This window comes from Melospiza melodia, chromosome 7, assembly GCF_035770615.1.
Source record: "Melospiza melodia melodia isolate bMelMel2 chromosome 7, bMelMel2.pri, whole genome shotgun sequence".
NCBI classification, from domain to species: Eukaryota; Metazoa; Chordata; class Aves; order Passeriformes; family Passerellidae; genus Melospiza; species Melospiza melodia.
The window spans coordinates 29,469,170-29,485,265 of record NC_086200.1 but is presented as its reverse complement, the minus strand read 5'-3'; the positions used below and the strand labels follow the sequence as shown (position 1 = coordinate 29,485,265).

Sequence of the window (16,096 nt, the reverse complement as noted above, 5' to 3'; positions counted from 1 at the left end):
TTTTTTTTTTAAGAAAGGAATGAGGTACTCACAGCAGATAGCAGCCAATCAGTTGTTTTGAAAATTTTAAAAGTTTAATAGTAATGAAATGGTTATAAAAATAGCAATATAATTAGAGTAATAATAATTTGGACAATTTGGATTAGGACAATATGAGACAATAAGAACAAAGAGTTGTGGATGTCTGGGTAGCTCTTTCTGGGTAAAATAAGCCCGAAAAAAGACACAGTTAACAGAGGGTTAACCCTTAAAAACAATAATATGTTGCATATTCATATATCTCATACATGATGCATAAATTCCATTCAAACACAGGATTCTGTCTGGTCAGTGTCAACTTCTTCCTCTGAATCCTGAGGTGTCTTCATGGCTGAGCAAGGCAGGAATAAGTTAATTTTTTCTGATAATAGGGCAATAAATTCTTTTTCTCTGAAAGATTGAGGTGTCCTGTGCAAGTACCTCATTCCTTTAAAAAATATCCCACATACACAGTTCCTATTTTAACTACAAAAATTACCTTTTAACTACAAAACTACATTTACCCCCACTATTAAAATGTTAATACAGCACTGCTAATCAATGCAACAAAATACATATAATAAATATCTGTGTAGAGCCACATCACATCCACTTTTCACAAACTGGTTGAACTACAACTTCCTAAAAAACTCGATTCCTTCTCTGCTTAGAACACCAACCCATTCCACCCCAAATCTTTGGATTTTTAAGGAAAACAGCAAACACAGAGCCCACACTCAGAGGTTGGATGCTTTATTCACTGTCTCTACTTGGTCACCACCACACTGCAGCACTCACTCAAACACACTCTGCAAACAGACCAAAAATCACCTCCCCACCAGGAAACAATCCCCACCAGGAGTGCATTTTCCCCATCTCTAAATACCTGTGGAATAACAATAATAATAAATAAACTCCAGTTCTGGTTTGCTTTGCAGTTCCCTTCTTCATCCCACTGCTGGAGATAGTTTGTGTAATTGATTTCTCAACTGTAATTCCCATTTTATTGGGAATTCTGCAGCTGTTTCTCAGCCTCTCCCTGCTCTGCAGGCTCTGGGGGTGCCAGCCTGGTCATTAATCAGCATTTCATGTCAAAGGATAGAAAATAGTCTTTAAAACCTGGCTTGAGGGACAACAAGGCAGAGTTCAGGTCCCACAGAGACACAACACAGAGCTGGAGCTGAGCACCTTGCAAGGCTCAGCCCTCAGGGTTAGGAAAAGGAGAGGGAAAAATGCAAAAAAAAAGGGGGGGAAATTCCCTGTGCTGCAGAGTCCCACGGGATCAGAGGCTTCATTTCATCCTGGGACACCTCTCTGGGCAGCTGCTCCCCAAAAAAGAGCAGCTCAAGTTCAAAAAGTGCAGCTCTGGCCAAAACCCCTCTAGGACACCCCATTTCTCCGCTGTCTTTGGCTCCCCAAACCCCCCTGAGCTCCAGGATGGATCCTCACTCTGAGCTATTTTGATTTCTGTTTGTGCTGGAGAAAAACCCCAAATCCAATTTTCCTCCCCCTGCTCTGTCACCCTCATGTCCGTCACTGCTGCAAGACCTTTGGCAAAACATCCAATTTTGGGGTTTTTTTTGCCCTCCCCACCCCAGCTGCTCAATTCTGCACCCCCATCCTGGGGGAGTGAACCTCCTGTATAAATTTGGTGGGATTTTTACCCTGAACACAGCATTCTAAGCCCAAAATGTGGGGGTGCAGGTGATGGTTGCTGCCTTGGGGCTCAACCTGCAATTCCCACATGGAATATGGCTTTTGCTGACTTGCTCTGTATCAAAATTTGTAAATGGTTTGGTTATTCTTTATCCTGCCTTTAAAAAAAAAAATTCATTTTCAAGAAGTTCGTCTGCTGTTTTCATTAAAAAATAAAAATTAAAAAGTATAAATGCACCGGCCTCCCTCAGGGAACAGCAGTTATGTGGCAAAATCTCACAATATTCAAATTCCTGTGTTAAAATGGTGTCAATTCTGCCCTAGAACACCAAGGGGAGGCTGGACCAGCATTCCCAGACCCCACCACCACCAGCAGGGATCCACAGCAAGGCTGAAGGTGGGGAACACACCCAAAAAACACAACCCGGGGCTGGGGAATGACAAGGGGAGCACTGGCACGGGCTGTTCTCCAGAGAGGATTGAATATTTGGAGCTCCTAAAACCCCTCCTAAAACAGCAGCTGCCCCACAGCTGGGCTGGTGACAGCACTGGATGTGTCACAACTACAGCAGAAAAATAAAAAAAAAAACCAATTTTCAGGATTATTTACAGGAATCCCTTAAGGACAACTCGCTGCCTTTGCAGGGAAAGGTGGGAGGAATCCTGGTTGTGCCTCGATTTTTGGGATCTTCCCAAACCACTGCTGCAGAGTGGGAAGAAAAGTCACTGCAGTGTCCCCTCAGATGGTGGGGACAGACACAGGGACAGCGAGGGGGCTGGCAGGACAGGACATGAGGATGTCCCAGGACAGGACACGAGGATGGCCCAGAGCAGTGGCCAAGGCTCGGTGGTGTCACCTGCAGGGCCATTAACTGTCACAGGCAGGCCCTGGCACAGCCACTGGGCCCACATCGGGGTGGTCACTCTGGAACGCGGCCACCAGGCCTTTGGGGGGGGTGGTCACTCTGGAATGTGGCGGGATTGTCACTGGAACGTGGCCACCGGGCCCACGGTGGGTTGGTCACTCTGGCACACGGGCATTGGGCCCATGGTGGAGTGGTTGCTCTGGAATGTGGCCACCAGGCCCTCAGCGGGGTGGTCACTCTGGAATGTGGCAGGATGGTCACTCTGGAACGTGGCCACCGGGCCCTCGGCAGTGTGGTCACTCTGGAATGTGGTGGGATGGTCACTCTGGAATGCAGCCACCGGGCCCACATTGGGGTGGTCACTCTGAAACGTTGCCACCAGGTCCTTGGCAGGGTGGTCACTCTGGAACGTGGCCATGGAGGCCACGGTGGGGTGGTCGCTCTGGAACGTGGCAGGGTGGTCACTCTGCACCACGGTGGAGTGGTCACTCTGGGCCATGGCCACCAGGCCTTTGGTGGGGTGGTCACTCTGGAACGTGGCCACCGGGCCCTTCGCAGGGTGGTCACTCTGGAATGTAGCCACTGGGGCCCCATTGGGGTGGTCACTCTGGAACATGGCAGGGTGGTCACTCTGGAACGTGGCCACCGGGCCCACATTGGGGTGGTCACTCTGGAACGTTCTGAGCTCTGTGCCGGCCCCGGGGCCGCCGTTCCCCGTGGGCTGGGCCAGGCCCCGGGGTCCCCCCTGGCCGCGGCCGCTGCGGGAGCAGTCGTGGTGGCCGTGGTTGCCCAAGCGGCTGGAGGCCACCACGGCCTTCATGGCAGCCTGGGATGGAGGCAGAGAATCAGGGAATTGTGGAATGATCCGAGGGGATCGCCCAGCACAAATCCTGGCCTGGCCCAGGATGCCCCAACAATCCCACCTCAACTATCCCACCCTCACAATGCCACCCCAACAATCCCTCTCCCACAATCCCATATCCCAAAAATCCCACCCCAAAAAGTCCCATACCCACAATCCCACCCCAACAATCCCATCCCAAAAATCCTGCCTCCACAATCCCATATCCCAAAAATCCATTCCCCACAATCCTATCCCAAAATCCTATCCCCACAATCCCACCCCAACAATCCCATATCCCCACAATTCCATGTCCCAACAATCCCACCCCAACATTCCATCCCAAAAATCCCACCCCAAACTCCTGCAGCTCTGGCAGCCTCAGGTTGAGGAAATTCAATGCCCAGCACCCTTGGGGGAGGAACCTTCCCTGAAATCCATCCCAAAAATCCCCTGACACTGCTCCAAACTGTCCCTTGGGATCCAAGTGGGTGTTGGCACAATTCTGCCCTTCCAGGCCATGGATGGGGACAGTTGTCTGTCACTTCGATTTTTTAAAATTTTCTAAGTTTTTTGATGTTTATACATTTCCGCAACAAACTTTTCCACACCCTTTTTGTAACTAACTTATAATTTTGCATTCTTTTATGGAAGAAGAGGAATTTGATAGGCTGTTGGTTTGTTTAGTGTCATTGGAGAGGTGGCATTTTTACTTTTAATCCACTTTTAAATCTATTAATTGTTCGAGGCAGAAAATGAACTTTCCTTTCAGGTGTCCCCTCCTCACCTTCAGTTTCCTCCTGGCGTTGAATTCCTGCAGTTTCCTCTGTGTGCTGTCCATGTGAGCGAATTTTGCTGCTTTCCCAGTGACCCAGGGGTGCTGCAGGGCCTGGTGAACCGTCAGCCTCTTCTGGGGATCCAAAACAATCAATTTCCTCACCTGAAAGCAGCAAAAACCGCTGATTTTTTGTTATTTCATAGTAATTCGCGGTAAAATAAGGGAGATTATAATTAATATGTAACATATAAATCATAAAATCAAATAAATAGTCAAAATAATTGTAATAAATCCTAAAATTTATCATAATAAATCATAAAATCAATAATAAAAATAAGGAAGAAATAAAGAAAAATAAATAAGAAATAAAATTAATCATAAAATCAATAATAAAAGGAAGGAAGGAAGGAAGGAAGGAAGGAAGGAAGGAAGGAAGGAAGGAAGGAAGGAAAGAAATAAAATAGAAAGAAATAGAAAATATAAATAAAAATGAAATAAAGTTAATCATAAAATCAATAACAAAAATAAGGAAGAAAGAAAGAAAGAAAAAAAAAGAAACAAATAAGAAGCAAAATGGAAAGAAATAGAAAATAGAAAGAAATAAAATTAATCATAAAATCAATAATAAATTAATAAATATTTTTAAAAATCAAACCAATAAATGAAATAAATTAATCATAAAATCAATCATAAAAAATAAGGAATAAATAAAGGAAATTAAAGAAAGCAAGAGTGCATCATAGTAAAGAAATAAATAATAAATTCACATGAAAAAATAATTAATAAAAATGTGGGGGAAATAAATAAATTTAATTAGATAAATATATGCAGAAAATACATGAAAATAAAATAATGAAATGCAAGAAATAAAAAATATGTGGTTAATAAATGAAAATATATAAACAAAAGCAATAAATAGATAAAAATAAAGTCATAAAAGAAGTGAAACCAATAATGAAAATAGTGATAAATAAATAAATGAAAATTTGTAGTAAATAAATGAAAACTTGTCATAAACACATAAACATAAATCCATAAATAAATAAATAAATGTGATAGATAAATAAATAAAATTAAAGAAATTAATAAATGGATAGAAATTAAATCATAACATAAACAATCAAAATGTTATAAATAAATACAGTAATTAATAAATAAAGGGATCAAAATGAAATCATAAAAGAAATCATAAACATGTGGAGGAAATAAATAAAACGGAACAAATTAAGAAATAAAAATAAAGTAAGGGAAAAGAAAAGGGGAAAAGGGAAGAGAAGGGAAGGGAAGGGGTAAAATGATGTAAAATAAAATAAAGTAACAAAATAAATAAGATAAAAATAAAATAAATAAAATAAAATAAAATAAAATAAAATAAAATAAAATATAAAAAATAAAAATAAAAATAAGGGAAAAGAAAAGGGGAAAACGGGAAAAGGGGAAAAGGGAAGGGAAGGGAAGGGAAGGGGTAAAATGATGTAAAATAAAGTAACAAAATAAATAAGACAAAAATAAAATAAAATAAAATAAAATAAAATAAAATAAAATAAAATAAAATAAAATAAAATAAAATAAAATAAAATAAAATAAAAGTTACAGTTTCCCAAGCCCAGCAGTGCCTCACTCACCAAGTCCTTGGCGTTTGGGGACACCTCGTCCCACCAGGGGGACACGAACTCGTAGTCGCAGGTGAGGATGCGGCCGTACATGTACTGATCCCCCCGCGGGTCAAAGAAGGGCTCGAAGCCACAGAGCCTGGGGGGACAGAGCCGTGGGACAGCTGGGACAAACCCTGCCACCCCCCTGCCACTGTCACACCCTCCGGAAAATCCCTGACCCAGGATTTCCTCTCCTGGGAAGCTGAGAAGCCTCAGAGAAAATGAAAACAGCAATTGTCTGATCGCTTCTCCTGTGGTTTGCTGCTCCGGAATGTGGCTGGAGGTTGTTTAGCAATTAGTCATTGTTTGATTGGTTTCATGTGAATTTATTTTACTTAATGAGCAATCACAGCCAGCTGTGTCAGAACACTGGAAAAAAAGTCACAGGTTTTCATTATTGTTCTTGTTAAAATTTCTGTCTGTGTCCTTTCTCTATTCTTTAGCATAGTTTTAGTGTAGTATTCATTAATATAATATAATATAATATAATATAATATAATATAATATAATATAATATAATATAATATAATATAATATAATATAATATAATATAATATAATATAATAGTATAGTATAGTATAGTATAGTATAGTATAGTATAGTATAGTATAGTATAGTATATATAATGTATAGTATTGTATATAATAGTATATAATATTATATAATATAATAGTATATAACAGTATATACACTATCATTATATACATATATTATATTTTATATCATATAATATAATATCAGATCAGATCATATAATATCATTATAATATTATAATTAATTATAATATTGTTATGATTAAATGATAATAAATTATAACTTAATCTTAATTATAAAATTAATTATAAACTTATAATTATTTAATTATATAAAATTTATTATTATAAATGATATATTAATAAGATTTTAATACATTATAATTATAATAAAATCAGAATATTATAATATAATAGAATAATATGTTATAGTATATATAATATAAATATATATATTACGGTATATACAATATTATATTATAAAAATATATTATGGTGTATATTATATTATATTATATTATATTATATTATATTATATTATATTATATTATATTATATTATATTATATTATATTATATTATATTATATTATATTATATTCCTTCTAAAAACATAGAGTCAAATTAATTTCCTCCTTCCTCCTGGGGACCCTCCAAATTCAACACTCCCCCAGCAGGGACAGAGGGGACAAAGTCCCCCCTGCTGTGTCCCCTGGCTGTGACACTCACAGGATGTAGGTGATGACCCCCACGCTCCACATGTCCACCTCTGGTCCATAGGGACACCCGTGCAGGATTTCGGGGGCTGGAAGGAAAATTTGGGGGTCAAACACATCCATAAGGGGGTCCCAGTGGAGAAAACCCTGCTGGGCACTGGGATAAATGTGGAGGAAAGGGGATAAATGTGGAGGAAAGGGGATAAATGTGGCTCTGTGCCAGCCAAATGTGGCACAGCCCCAGCTATTCCTGCACTGAGCTGTGCCCAGCCTCAGGTGGGGAAAACCCCCTGGAATGTCCCTCCCACCTCGATTTTCCACTCCCACACTGTCCCTCCCTCCCATCCCAATTTTCCTGTCCCCAAAATGTCCCTCTCACCCCAATTTTCCTCTCCCACAATGTCCCTCTCATCCTCCCACCCCAATTTTCCTGTCCCCAGAATATCCCTCTCTCTCTCCCACCCCAATTTTCCTCTCCTCAAAATGTCCCTCCATCCTTCCCACCCCAATCTTCCTGTCCCCACAATGTCCCTCCATCCCTCCCAGCCCAATTTTCCTGTCCCCAAAATGTCCCTCCCTCTCTCCCACCCCAATTTTCCTCTTCCCAAAATGTCCCTCTCTCCCCAAAATATCTCTCTCTCTTTTCCACCCCAATTTTCCTGTCCCCAGAATGTCCCTCCCTCTGCCTTCCACCCCAATTTTCCCTCCCTCTCTCCTACCCCAATTTTCCTCTCTCCCAAATGTCCCTCCTCTCTCCCACCCCAATTTCCTCTCCCCACAATGTCCCTCTCTCCCTCTCTCCCCAAAATGTGTCTCCCTCTCCCTCACCCCAATTTCCCTCTCCCCACAATGTCCCTCCATCCCTCCCACCCCAATTTTCCTCTCCCAGAATGTCCCTCCCTCTCCCTTCCACCCCAATTTTCCCTCCCTCTTTCCCACCCCAATTTTTCCCTCTCCCAAGATGTCCCTCCCTCCCTCCCACCCCAATTTTCCTGTCCCCAAAATGTCCTTCCCTCTCTCCCACCCCAATTTTCTTCTCCCCAAAATGTCCCTCTCTTCCTCTCTCCTCAAAATGTCCCTCCCTCTTTCCCACCCCAATTTTCCTCTCCCCAGAATATCCCTCTCTCTCTCTCCCACCCCAATTTTCCTCTCCCCACAATGTCCCTCCATCCCTTCCACCCCAATTTTCCTTTCCCCTAAATGTCCCTCTCTCCCTCACCCCAATTTTCCTGTCCCCACAATAATCCTTCATCCCTCCCACCTCAATTTTCCTCTCCCAGAATGTCCCTCCCTCTCCCTTCCACCCCAATTTTCCCTCCCTCTGTTCTACCCCAATTTTCCTCTCCCCTAAATGTCCCTCTCTTTCCCACCCCAATTTTCCTGTCTCCACAATGTCCCTCTCTCCCATCCCAATTTTCCTGTCCCCAAAATGTCCCTCCCACCCCAATTTCCCTGTCCCCACAATGTCCCTCTCTCCCTCCCATCCCAATTTTCCTGTCCCCCTCCCCTCTCACCGCAGTACCCCGGTGTCCCACACACGGTTTTCATGGTGTCCTGTTCATCCACGATCTTGGAGAGCCCAAAGTCACCTTGCAGGGACACAAGGGAGTGGCAGTGCCATCACGGAGGGGCACTGGGACCCCCTCTGATGCCAGGACCCCTGGTCAGGTCCCCAACCCACCGATTTTGAGGGGTGCATCGGGGGACAGGTCAGCATAGAGCAGATTCTCCGGCTTCAGGTCCCGGTGCACGACCCCATTCTCGTGCAAATACTGCAAAAAAAAGGAAAAGTGGGGTGTGAAAAGGAAGTGAATGGCCTCAGACAGAATTTGGGAGGTGACAGCAGTGATTGGGGACCTGTCACAAACTCGGGGCCAGCTCAGGAACAGCCACCACTGTGGTAAATCCATTTCCAGTCAGGATTTCCTGTTTTTTAAACCCTCCCATTGCCATGGAAACTGTGGGATGCAAAGCAGCCCTGACCTTCCTCCTCCCTCCTCTCCATCACCTCTGAGAGCAGATCCATCTTCTCCCAGTGGTGCCTTTGGAAGGGCGAGGGTGAGTGGAGAAATGAAGTGTTTGGGGTGGGGGCAGCTCTGGGTGCCTCTGCCCAGGGATATTTGGGACGGGGGCAGCTCTGGATACTTCTCCTCAGGGATATTTGGGACGGGGGCAGCTCTGGATACTTCTCCTCAGGGATATTTGGGATCAATGCAGTTCTGCGTGCTTCTCCTCAGGGATATTTGGGATAGGGGCTGCTGCAGACATTTCTCAGGGATATTTGGGATGGAGGCACCCCCAGGCCCTTCTCCTCAGGGATATTTGGGATGGGAGCAGCTCTGGATGCTTCTCCCCAGGGATATTTGGGATCAGTGCAGCTCCAGGCCTTTCTCCTCAGGGATATTTGGGATGGGGGCAGCTCTGGGTGCTTCTCCTCAGGGATATTTGGGATCAGTGCAGCTCCAGGCACTTCTTCCCAGGGATATTTGGGATGGGGGCATCTCCAGGAATTTCTCTGGGATATTTGGGATCAGTGCAGCTCTGGGTGCTTCTCCTCGGAGATATTTGGGATCACTGCAGCTCCAGGCACTTCTCCTCAGGGATATTTGGGATGGGGGCAGCTCTGGGTGCCTCCCCCCAGGGATATTTGGGATCAGTGCAGCTCCAGGCCCTTCTCCTCAGGGATATTTGGGATGGGGACAGCTCCAGGAATTTCTCAGGGATATTTGGGCTGGGGACAGATCCAGGAACTTCTCCCCGGGGATATTTGGGATGGGGGCAGCTTTGGGTGCTTTTCCTCAGGGATATTTGGGATGGGGAGCATCTCCAAGCATTTCTCAGGGAAATTTGGGATCAGTGCTGACAGTGCAGCTCCAGACCCTTCTCCCCAGGGGTATTTGGGATGGGGTCATCTCCAGGCCCTTCTCCCCAGGGATATTTGGGATGGGGTCATCTCCAGGCCCTTCTCCCCAGGGATATTTGGGATGGGGTCATCTCCAGGCCCCTCTCCCCAGGGATATTTGGGATGGGGTCATCTCCAGGCCCCTCTCCCCAGGGATATTTGGGATGGGGTCATCTCCAGACCCTTCTCCTCAGGGATATTTGGCTGCAGCCCCTCCCCATTACCGAAACAGCCTCCAGGATCTGCTTGACCACGTGCGCCGCGTCCCTCTCGCTGTAGAACCCCCTCTCCACGATCCTGTGGGCACACGGAGCCTTCAGCCCCCTCCATCCTCCTCCTCCTCCTCCTCTTCCTCCCAGGATCCATCCCCTGGAGCTGATCCTCACCTGTCAAAGAGTTCTCCCCCCGTCACCAGCTCCAGCACCAGCGCGATCTCCGAGGGCGTCTCGAAAATCTCCTTCAGCTTGATCTGGGAAAATGGATAAAAATGAAATAATAAAAGGAACAGTGGCAATGTTATGAATAAATCAATCAATAAAGGAATTAATAAATAAAGGGATAAAAATGAAATCATGAAAGAAATTGATCTGGAAAATGGATAAAAATGAAATAATAAGCAATCACAATGTTATTAATTAATTAATTGATTAAGGGATAAAAAATGAAATCATAAATGAAATAATATCCCTATGGAGGAAATAAATAAATAAATAAATAAAATAAATGAAACTGGAAAATGGACAAAAATGAGATCATAAAAGCAACAACCACAGTGTCATAGAAGAATAAAGTAATTAATAAATAAAGGGATAAAAATTAAATCATAAAAGAAATCGTGCCCATATGGAGGAAATGCATAAGTTAATAAATAAAATGAAATGAATAAATAAATAAAAATAAGTCAAACTGGAAAATGGATAAAAAGGAGATCATAAAAGAAACAACCACAATGTTATAAATAAAGTAATTAATAAATAAAAGGATTAAAATGAAATAATAAAAGAAATCATACCCATATGGAGAAAATAAATAAATAAATGAATAAAATGAATAAAACTGGAAAATGGATAAATAAGTGATCATAAAAGAAACAATCACAATGTTATAAATAAATAAAATAATTAATTAATAAAGGGATTAAAAATGAAATAATAAAAGAAATCATACCCATATGGAGGAAATAAATAAAACTGAATAAATCAATAAATAAAAATAAAGTAAGGGAAAATAAAAAAGAAAAGAAAGAAAAGAAAGAAGGGAAGGGAAGGGTGACAGGAGGGATTTAGGAATGTGGGGTGTGGGATGCAGTGTGGTATTTTCCGGGGTCCCCCATTAAGGGGAGGAAATTATGAATCTGACTTCATGTTCTTAGAAGGCTAATTTATTATTTTATGGTATTATATTCTATATTAATATGTTGTACTAAAACTATACTAAAGAACAGAGAAAGGATACTTACAGAAAGTTTAACAAGGTACTAAAGAAAAACCTGTGACTCTCCAGAGTCCCACACAGCTGGCTGTGATTGTCATGAAATAAAAACAATTCCCATGTTGGATAAACAATCTCCAACCACATTCCAAAGCAGCAAAGCGCAGGAGAAGCAACCAGAAAATTATTGTTTTCTTTTTTCTCTGAGTTTCCCAAGAAAAGAAATCCTGGCTGAAGGGATTTTTCCAGAAAATGTGACGGTGCCAACGCAGGAATGCTGTGCTGGGAGGAGACTTTGACCACCAGGGAGGGTGGAAAGGGTTATTCAAAGCAAACATTTCCTTCCTCTGTTTGTTTGATTTTTCTTGATTCGTTTTCACCTGAATTTTTTAAAATTTTTTTGCAGCAGCCCCACTCACTTAACAGGGATTAAAGCTGAATGTGGGAATGTGCAGAGCCTTGATTGTCTTCTCATTTCTGAGGTTGTTTAGCAGAGAACATTGGAATTTTGGAGGTCTGTGGGCACCTCAGAGCCTCCATCCAGCCCTGGGGTGTAACTCCAGCCGCATCCCATGGGATGGATCCTGGTCCTGCACACCTGGATGGATCCTGGTCCTGCACACCTGGGAGGGGATGGATCCTGATCCTGCACACCTGGATGGATCCTGGTCCTGCACACCTGGGAGGGGATGGATCCTGATCCTGCACACCTGGGATGGATCCTGATCCTGCACACCTGGGATGGGATGAAGGAGAGCCAGACACACCCTATGGGGTCACATCCACTCTGGGATCAAGGCTCTGGAAATGTCCTGCAGCAGAAGAGGCACCAAACCCTTGTTTTCCTCCTGACTTTTTGTGATTCAGTTCCCTTTGTGCCTCTACAGCCCATCTGGAACTAACAATTCTCTCTTAAAGCAACGTCCAAATGCCATTTTTTTTTCCCCTTTTTTTTTTTAATGGAAACCCAAGAATTTCATGCTTCTTAAGACTTTTGTGACACTGCGAATTTCATGGGGCTTTAATCATTCCCTTCCCAGGCTGGGTGACAAGCCTTGATCCCCCGCGGGGTGAGAGACACTATGTGGCAGCTTATTGCATTATAATAATACACAGAGCACTATAATTTTCCTATTAACTTCAAAAGTTTACAATCCTATTATCAGCCTCTGCCGAGGTCGGTGCTGCACGATAGCAGCAAATGATGGAGCAGAGCAGCTCCTCTTCAAACATCTCTTGAACCTGGGGATGAGCAGAACCCCATGGAAACCTCGGGGATTTAAATATTCCAACAGGATGGATCCTCCTCTGTGCTTTAAGGAGAGGGGAGGGTGGAAATTGGATTTTTCTGTGGTGTTCCTCATAACACATCAGAGAGGAGCCTCTTCCCATCCACCTGGGCTGCTCCAGGTGTGTGATTCCCATCCCTGTGTCTGTCCAGATGTGCTGGGATGGGGGAAATGTCTCCATGGAAGAAACTGAAGCACCAAAAATCACTGAAATACCCCAAAATGGGCCCACACCGAGCTGGCTGTCAATAATGGGGCAGAACAGCTCCTCTTCAAACATCTCTTGAGCTTGAGGATGAGCAGAACCCCATGGAAACCTCGGGGCTGGATCCTCCTCTGTGATCGGAGGAGCTGCCTGGAGAGGGGAGGGCGAAAATTGGATTTTCTGTGGTGTTCCTGAGAGAAGCCTCTTCCCATCCACCTGGGCTGCTCCAGGTGTGTGATTGCCATCCCTGTGTCTGTCCAGATGGGCTGGGATGGGGGAAATGTCTCCATGGAAGAAGCTGAAGCACCAAATAGTCCCAAAACCACTGAAACACCCCAAAAGAGGCTGAGAGTTTTAGGGACAACCTGTCCGCAGCGCTCTGGCCTCTTTATCTCTGTTTTTGGGATCTTTGTGATTTCTCTTGGCTCCATCTCTTGGCGTGAAGGTTTTGGGTTTCTGCAGAGAGCAAAACTCTGAGGATGGGCTGGGAGCAGCTGTGCCCAGGGTTTGAGGGGTGCTGCACACACTGGCAACACAATGACCCGGTGATGTCCCAGTGATGTCCTGGCAATGTCCAATGATGTCCCAATGATGTCCCAGCGATGTCCCAGCGATGTCCCAGTAATGTCCTGACCACAATCCCAACAGGAGCAGGGCCTGTCCCACCCCTCAGCCCCACAGCAGCTCCCAGGTGGTTTTTTTCTGTCTCATTTCCTTAACTCAGGTGTTCTCCAAGCTCCTTTTGCAGTTTCCCCACAGGAACCATGCAGTTGGGAACGAGCCTTTTTTGGGGGGCCCCTGGCATTCCAGAGGGGCTCTGCTGGATTAGATCAGCTCCAACCCTGCTCCTGTTATCCCTGGAGTGCTGAGTGAGCAGGACACAGCCCCAGCCCTGCAGCCCTGGCCTCCCTTTTATCTCTGTGGCAGGATATTTTCCAGCCGGGCAATTTTCTGTGGGGTTCATTTGATCTCCTCGATGGAAATTGAGGTGGAAATCTCAAACCAGGGAGTGGGAAGGGGGAGGACAGGGGGGTCCTTGGCTTTGGATATCATAGCTGAGAACTCAAATGAGCTGAAAGGAGCAGGAATTTCGTGTGGCAGAGAGAGGGGCATCACCTGGGCGCTGTGAGTGAGGCAGGGAGGGTTTTCCATGGGGTGACGCCTTCATTTTACACCAAGACAGGATGAGGATAAGGACATTCCAGCCCTTCCCGCAGCACCAGAGTGAATTAAGGGTGCAAACCCACCCCCAGCAGCCAAAGGGAGGTGGCAGCTGTGTCCCCAGGGCCCTACTCACGATGTTGGGGTGCGAGAGGCGCAGCAGGACCCCGATCTCCGTCCTCACGATCTTCTTGTCAATCTGGGAATCGACAAAAACCGATTGAATTTTTTTGAACTGTGTGACACAGATCTTGTGTCACCTGCACTGCCAGGCCTGGCTCTGGCTCCCCACATCACACCCAGCATGTTTTATATCTGTCCCAGAGCCCACCCCAAATCACTTTCGTCCACGTGGGACCCCCAGATTGTGGGAGCCATGCCCGGTGCCAGCCCCATGCCCATCCTGGTGCCAATGGGGAAGGGAGGAGAGACACCAGCGCCCTCTCCCCAGCTCCCTGATGCCCCCCTTCCCATCCCCAGCCCCTCTTACCGTTTTCTTCAGGATCTTGGCAGCGTAGGGAGCTCCCGTGCCCTTCTCCTGGCAGCTGAACACCACCGAGGTGGCTCCCCTGGAGGGCAGAGGGACGTGAGGCTGGCACAGGGTCCTGCTCCCCCTGCGCCCCCCAGCAGCACCTTTGGCAGTGCCAGGCCCTGGGAGCTCAGCGTGGATTCATTCATTCCACTCTTCATGGATCCTGCTTTTCATGGTTCTCCCTCCTCCTGCATCCCCCCATTCCTGAATCCCCCTCCTCTTCATCCCTGCACCCCTCCATTCCTGAATTCCCCTCCTGTACCACTCTCCTTCATCCCCACATCCCCCAATTCCTGAATTCCCCCCATACCCCTTCCCTTCATCCCCACATCCTCCTCCTCCTGTACCCCCAAATTCCTGAATTCCCCTCCTGTACCACTCTCCTTCATCCCCTTCCTCCTGCATCCCCCCCATTCCTGAATTCCCTTCCTGTACCCCTCTCCTTCATCCCCACATCCCCCAATTCCTGAATTCCCCCCCATCCCCCTTCCCTTCATCCCCACATCCTCCTCCTCCTGCACCCCCAAATTCCTGAATTCCCCTCCTGTACCCCTCCTCCTGCATCCCCACCCCTTCATCCTCCTCCAGCATCCCCCAATTTCTGATTTCCCCTCCTGTTCCCCTCTCTTTCATCCCTACTCCATATCCCCCCATTCCTGAATTTCCCCCCGTACCCCTCTCCTTCATCCCCACCCCACATCCTCTTCCTCCTGCATCCCCCAATTTCTGAATTCCCCTCGTGTACCACTCCCCTTCATCCCTGCATCCCCAATTCCTGAATTCCCCCCCTATATCCCCTCTCCTTCATCCCCACATCCCCCAATTCCTGAATTCCCTTCCTGTACCCCTCTCCTTCATCCCCATCTCACATTCTCCTATTCCTGAATTTCCCCTCCTATCCCCATCCCACATCCCCTGCCTCCTGCATCCCCCAATTCCTGAATTCCTCTCCTGAACCCCTCCCCTTCATCCCCTTCCTGCATCTCCCCATTCCTGAATCCCCCCAATTCCTGAATTCTCCTCCTGTACCCCTCTCCTTCATCCCCACCCCAAATCCCCGTCCTGATGCCTCCCCTCTCCCGCATCCATCCCGGCTTTCCCAAGCCCATTTTAATTAAACCCGACTCCTACAGGGGGTTTAAATCCTTAATCTGCTTTCACCACGGGACGGCGACACCGCCGGGGCTCCATCCCAGCCCGTCCCGACACCAGACACCGCCAGGCGACACCGGCACCGCCACCGCGTCCCATGGCGATCTCAGCTCGGGTTAATCATCGCGTTTCCCGAGCGCTGGACGGTGAAATCAGCCCAGGGGCTCATTTACAATTCCATCTCTCCCTGCCTGGCTCCTGCAGCAGATTAATTCCTGCCCCCGAGCCATCGGCCGCGTTTCACCGCGCTTTGGCTCCGCCGCCTCGTGGGACGGAGCTCAGGCTGTGCCTGGAGGTGCCCGGCAAGATCAGACCCTAAAATCAGCGATTTTCACACCAAAACCTCCCCTGAGCACACCGACA

General features: G+C 45.9%; 1 protein-coding gene across 4 annotated transcripts in view; it reads right to left on the bottom strand.

The window, feature by feature from the left end:
* Positions 1 to 755: 755 nt before the first annotated feature.
* The window catches only part of LOC134420740 (calcium/calmodulin-dependent protein kinase type IV-like), a 19,885-nt gene continuing 4,544 nt past the window's right edge, over positions 756 to 16,096 (bottom strand). For all 4 annotated transcript variants that reach the window (XM_063161045.1, XM_063161047.1, XM_063161048.1 and 1 more), the window contains 10 exons: positions 14,540 to 14,618; positions 14,186 to 14,248; positions 10,350 to 10,432; positions 10,188 to 10,260; positions 8,743 to 8,833; positions 8,576 to 8,650; positions 7,075 to 7,150; positions 5,785 to 5,911; positions 4,169 to 4,321; positions 756 to 3,366 (listed from right to left, as the gene is read on the bottom strand). In XM_063161045.1, the coding sequence (XP_063017115.1) occupies positions 2,659 to 3,366; positions 4,169 to 4,321; positions 5,785 to 5,911; positions 7,075 to 7,150; positions 8,576 to 8,650; positions 8,743 to 8,833; positions 10,188 to 10,260; positions 10,350 to 10,432; positions 14,186 to 14,248; positions 14,540 to 14,618 (1,528 nt within the window). In that variant the 3' untranslated portion in view covers positions 756 to 2,658. The remainder of the gene's footprint in view (positions 3,367 to 4,168; positions 4,322 to 5,784; positions 5,912 to 7,074; positions 7,151 to 8,575; positions 8,651 to 8,742; positions 8,834 to 10,187; positions 10,261 to 10,349; positions 10,433 to 14,185; positions 14,249 to 14,539; positions 14,619 to 16,096) is intronic.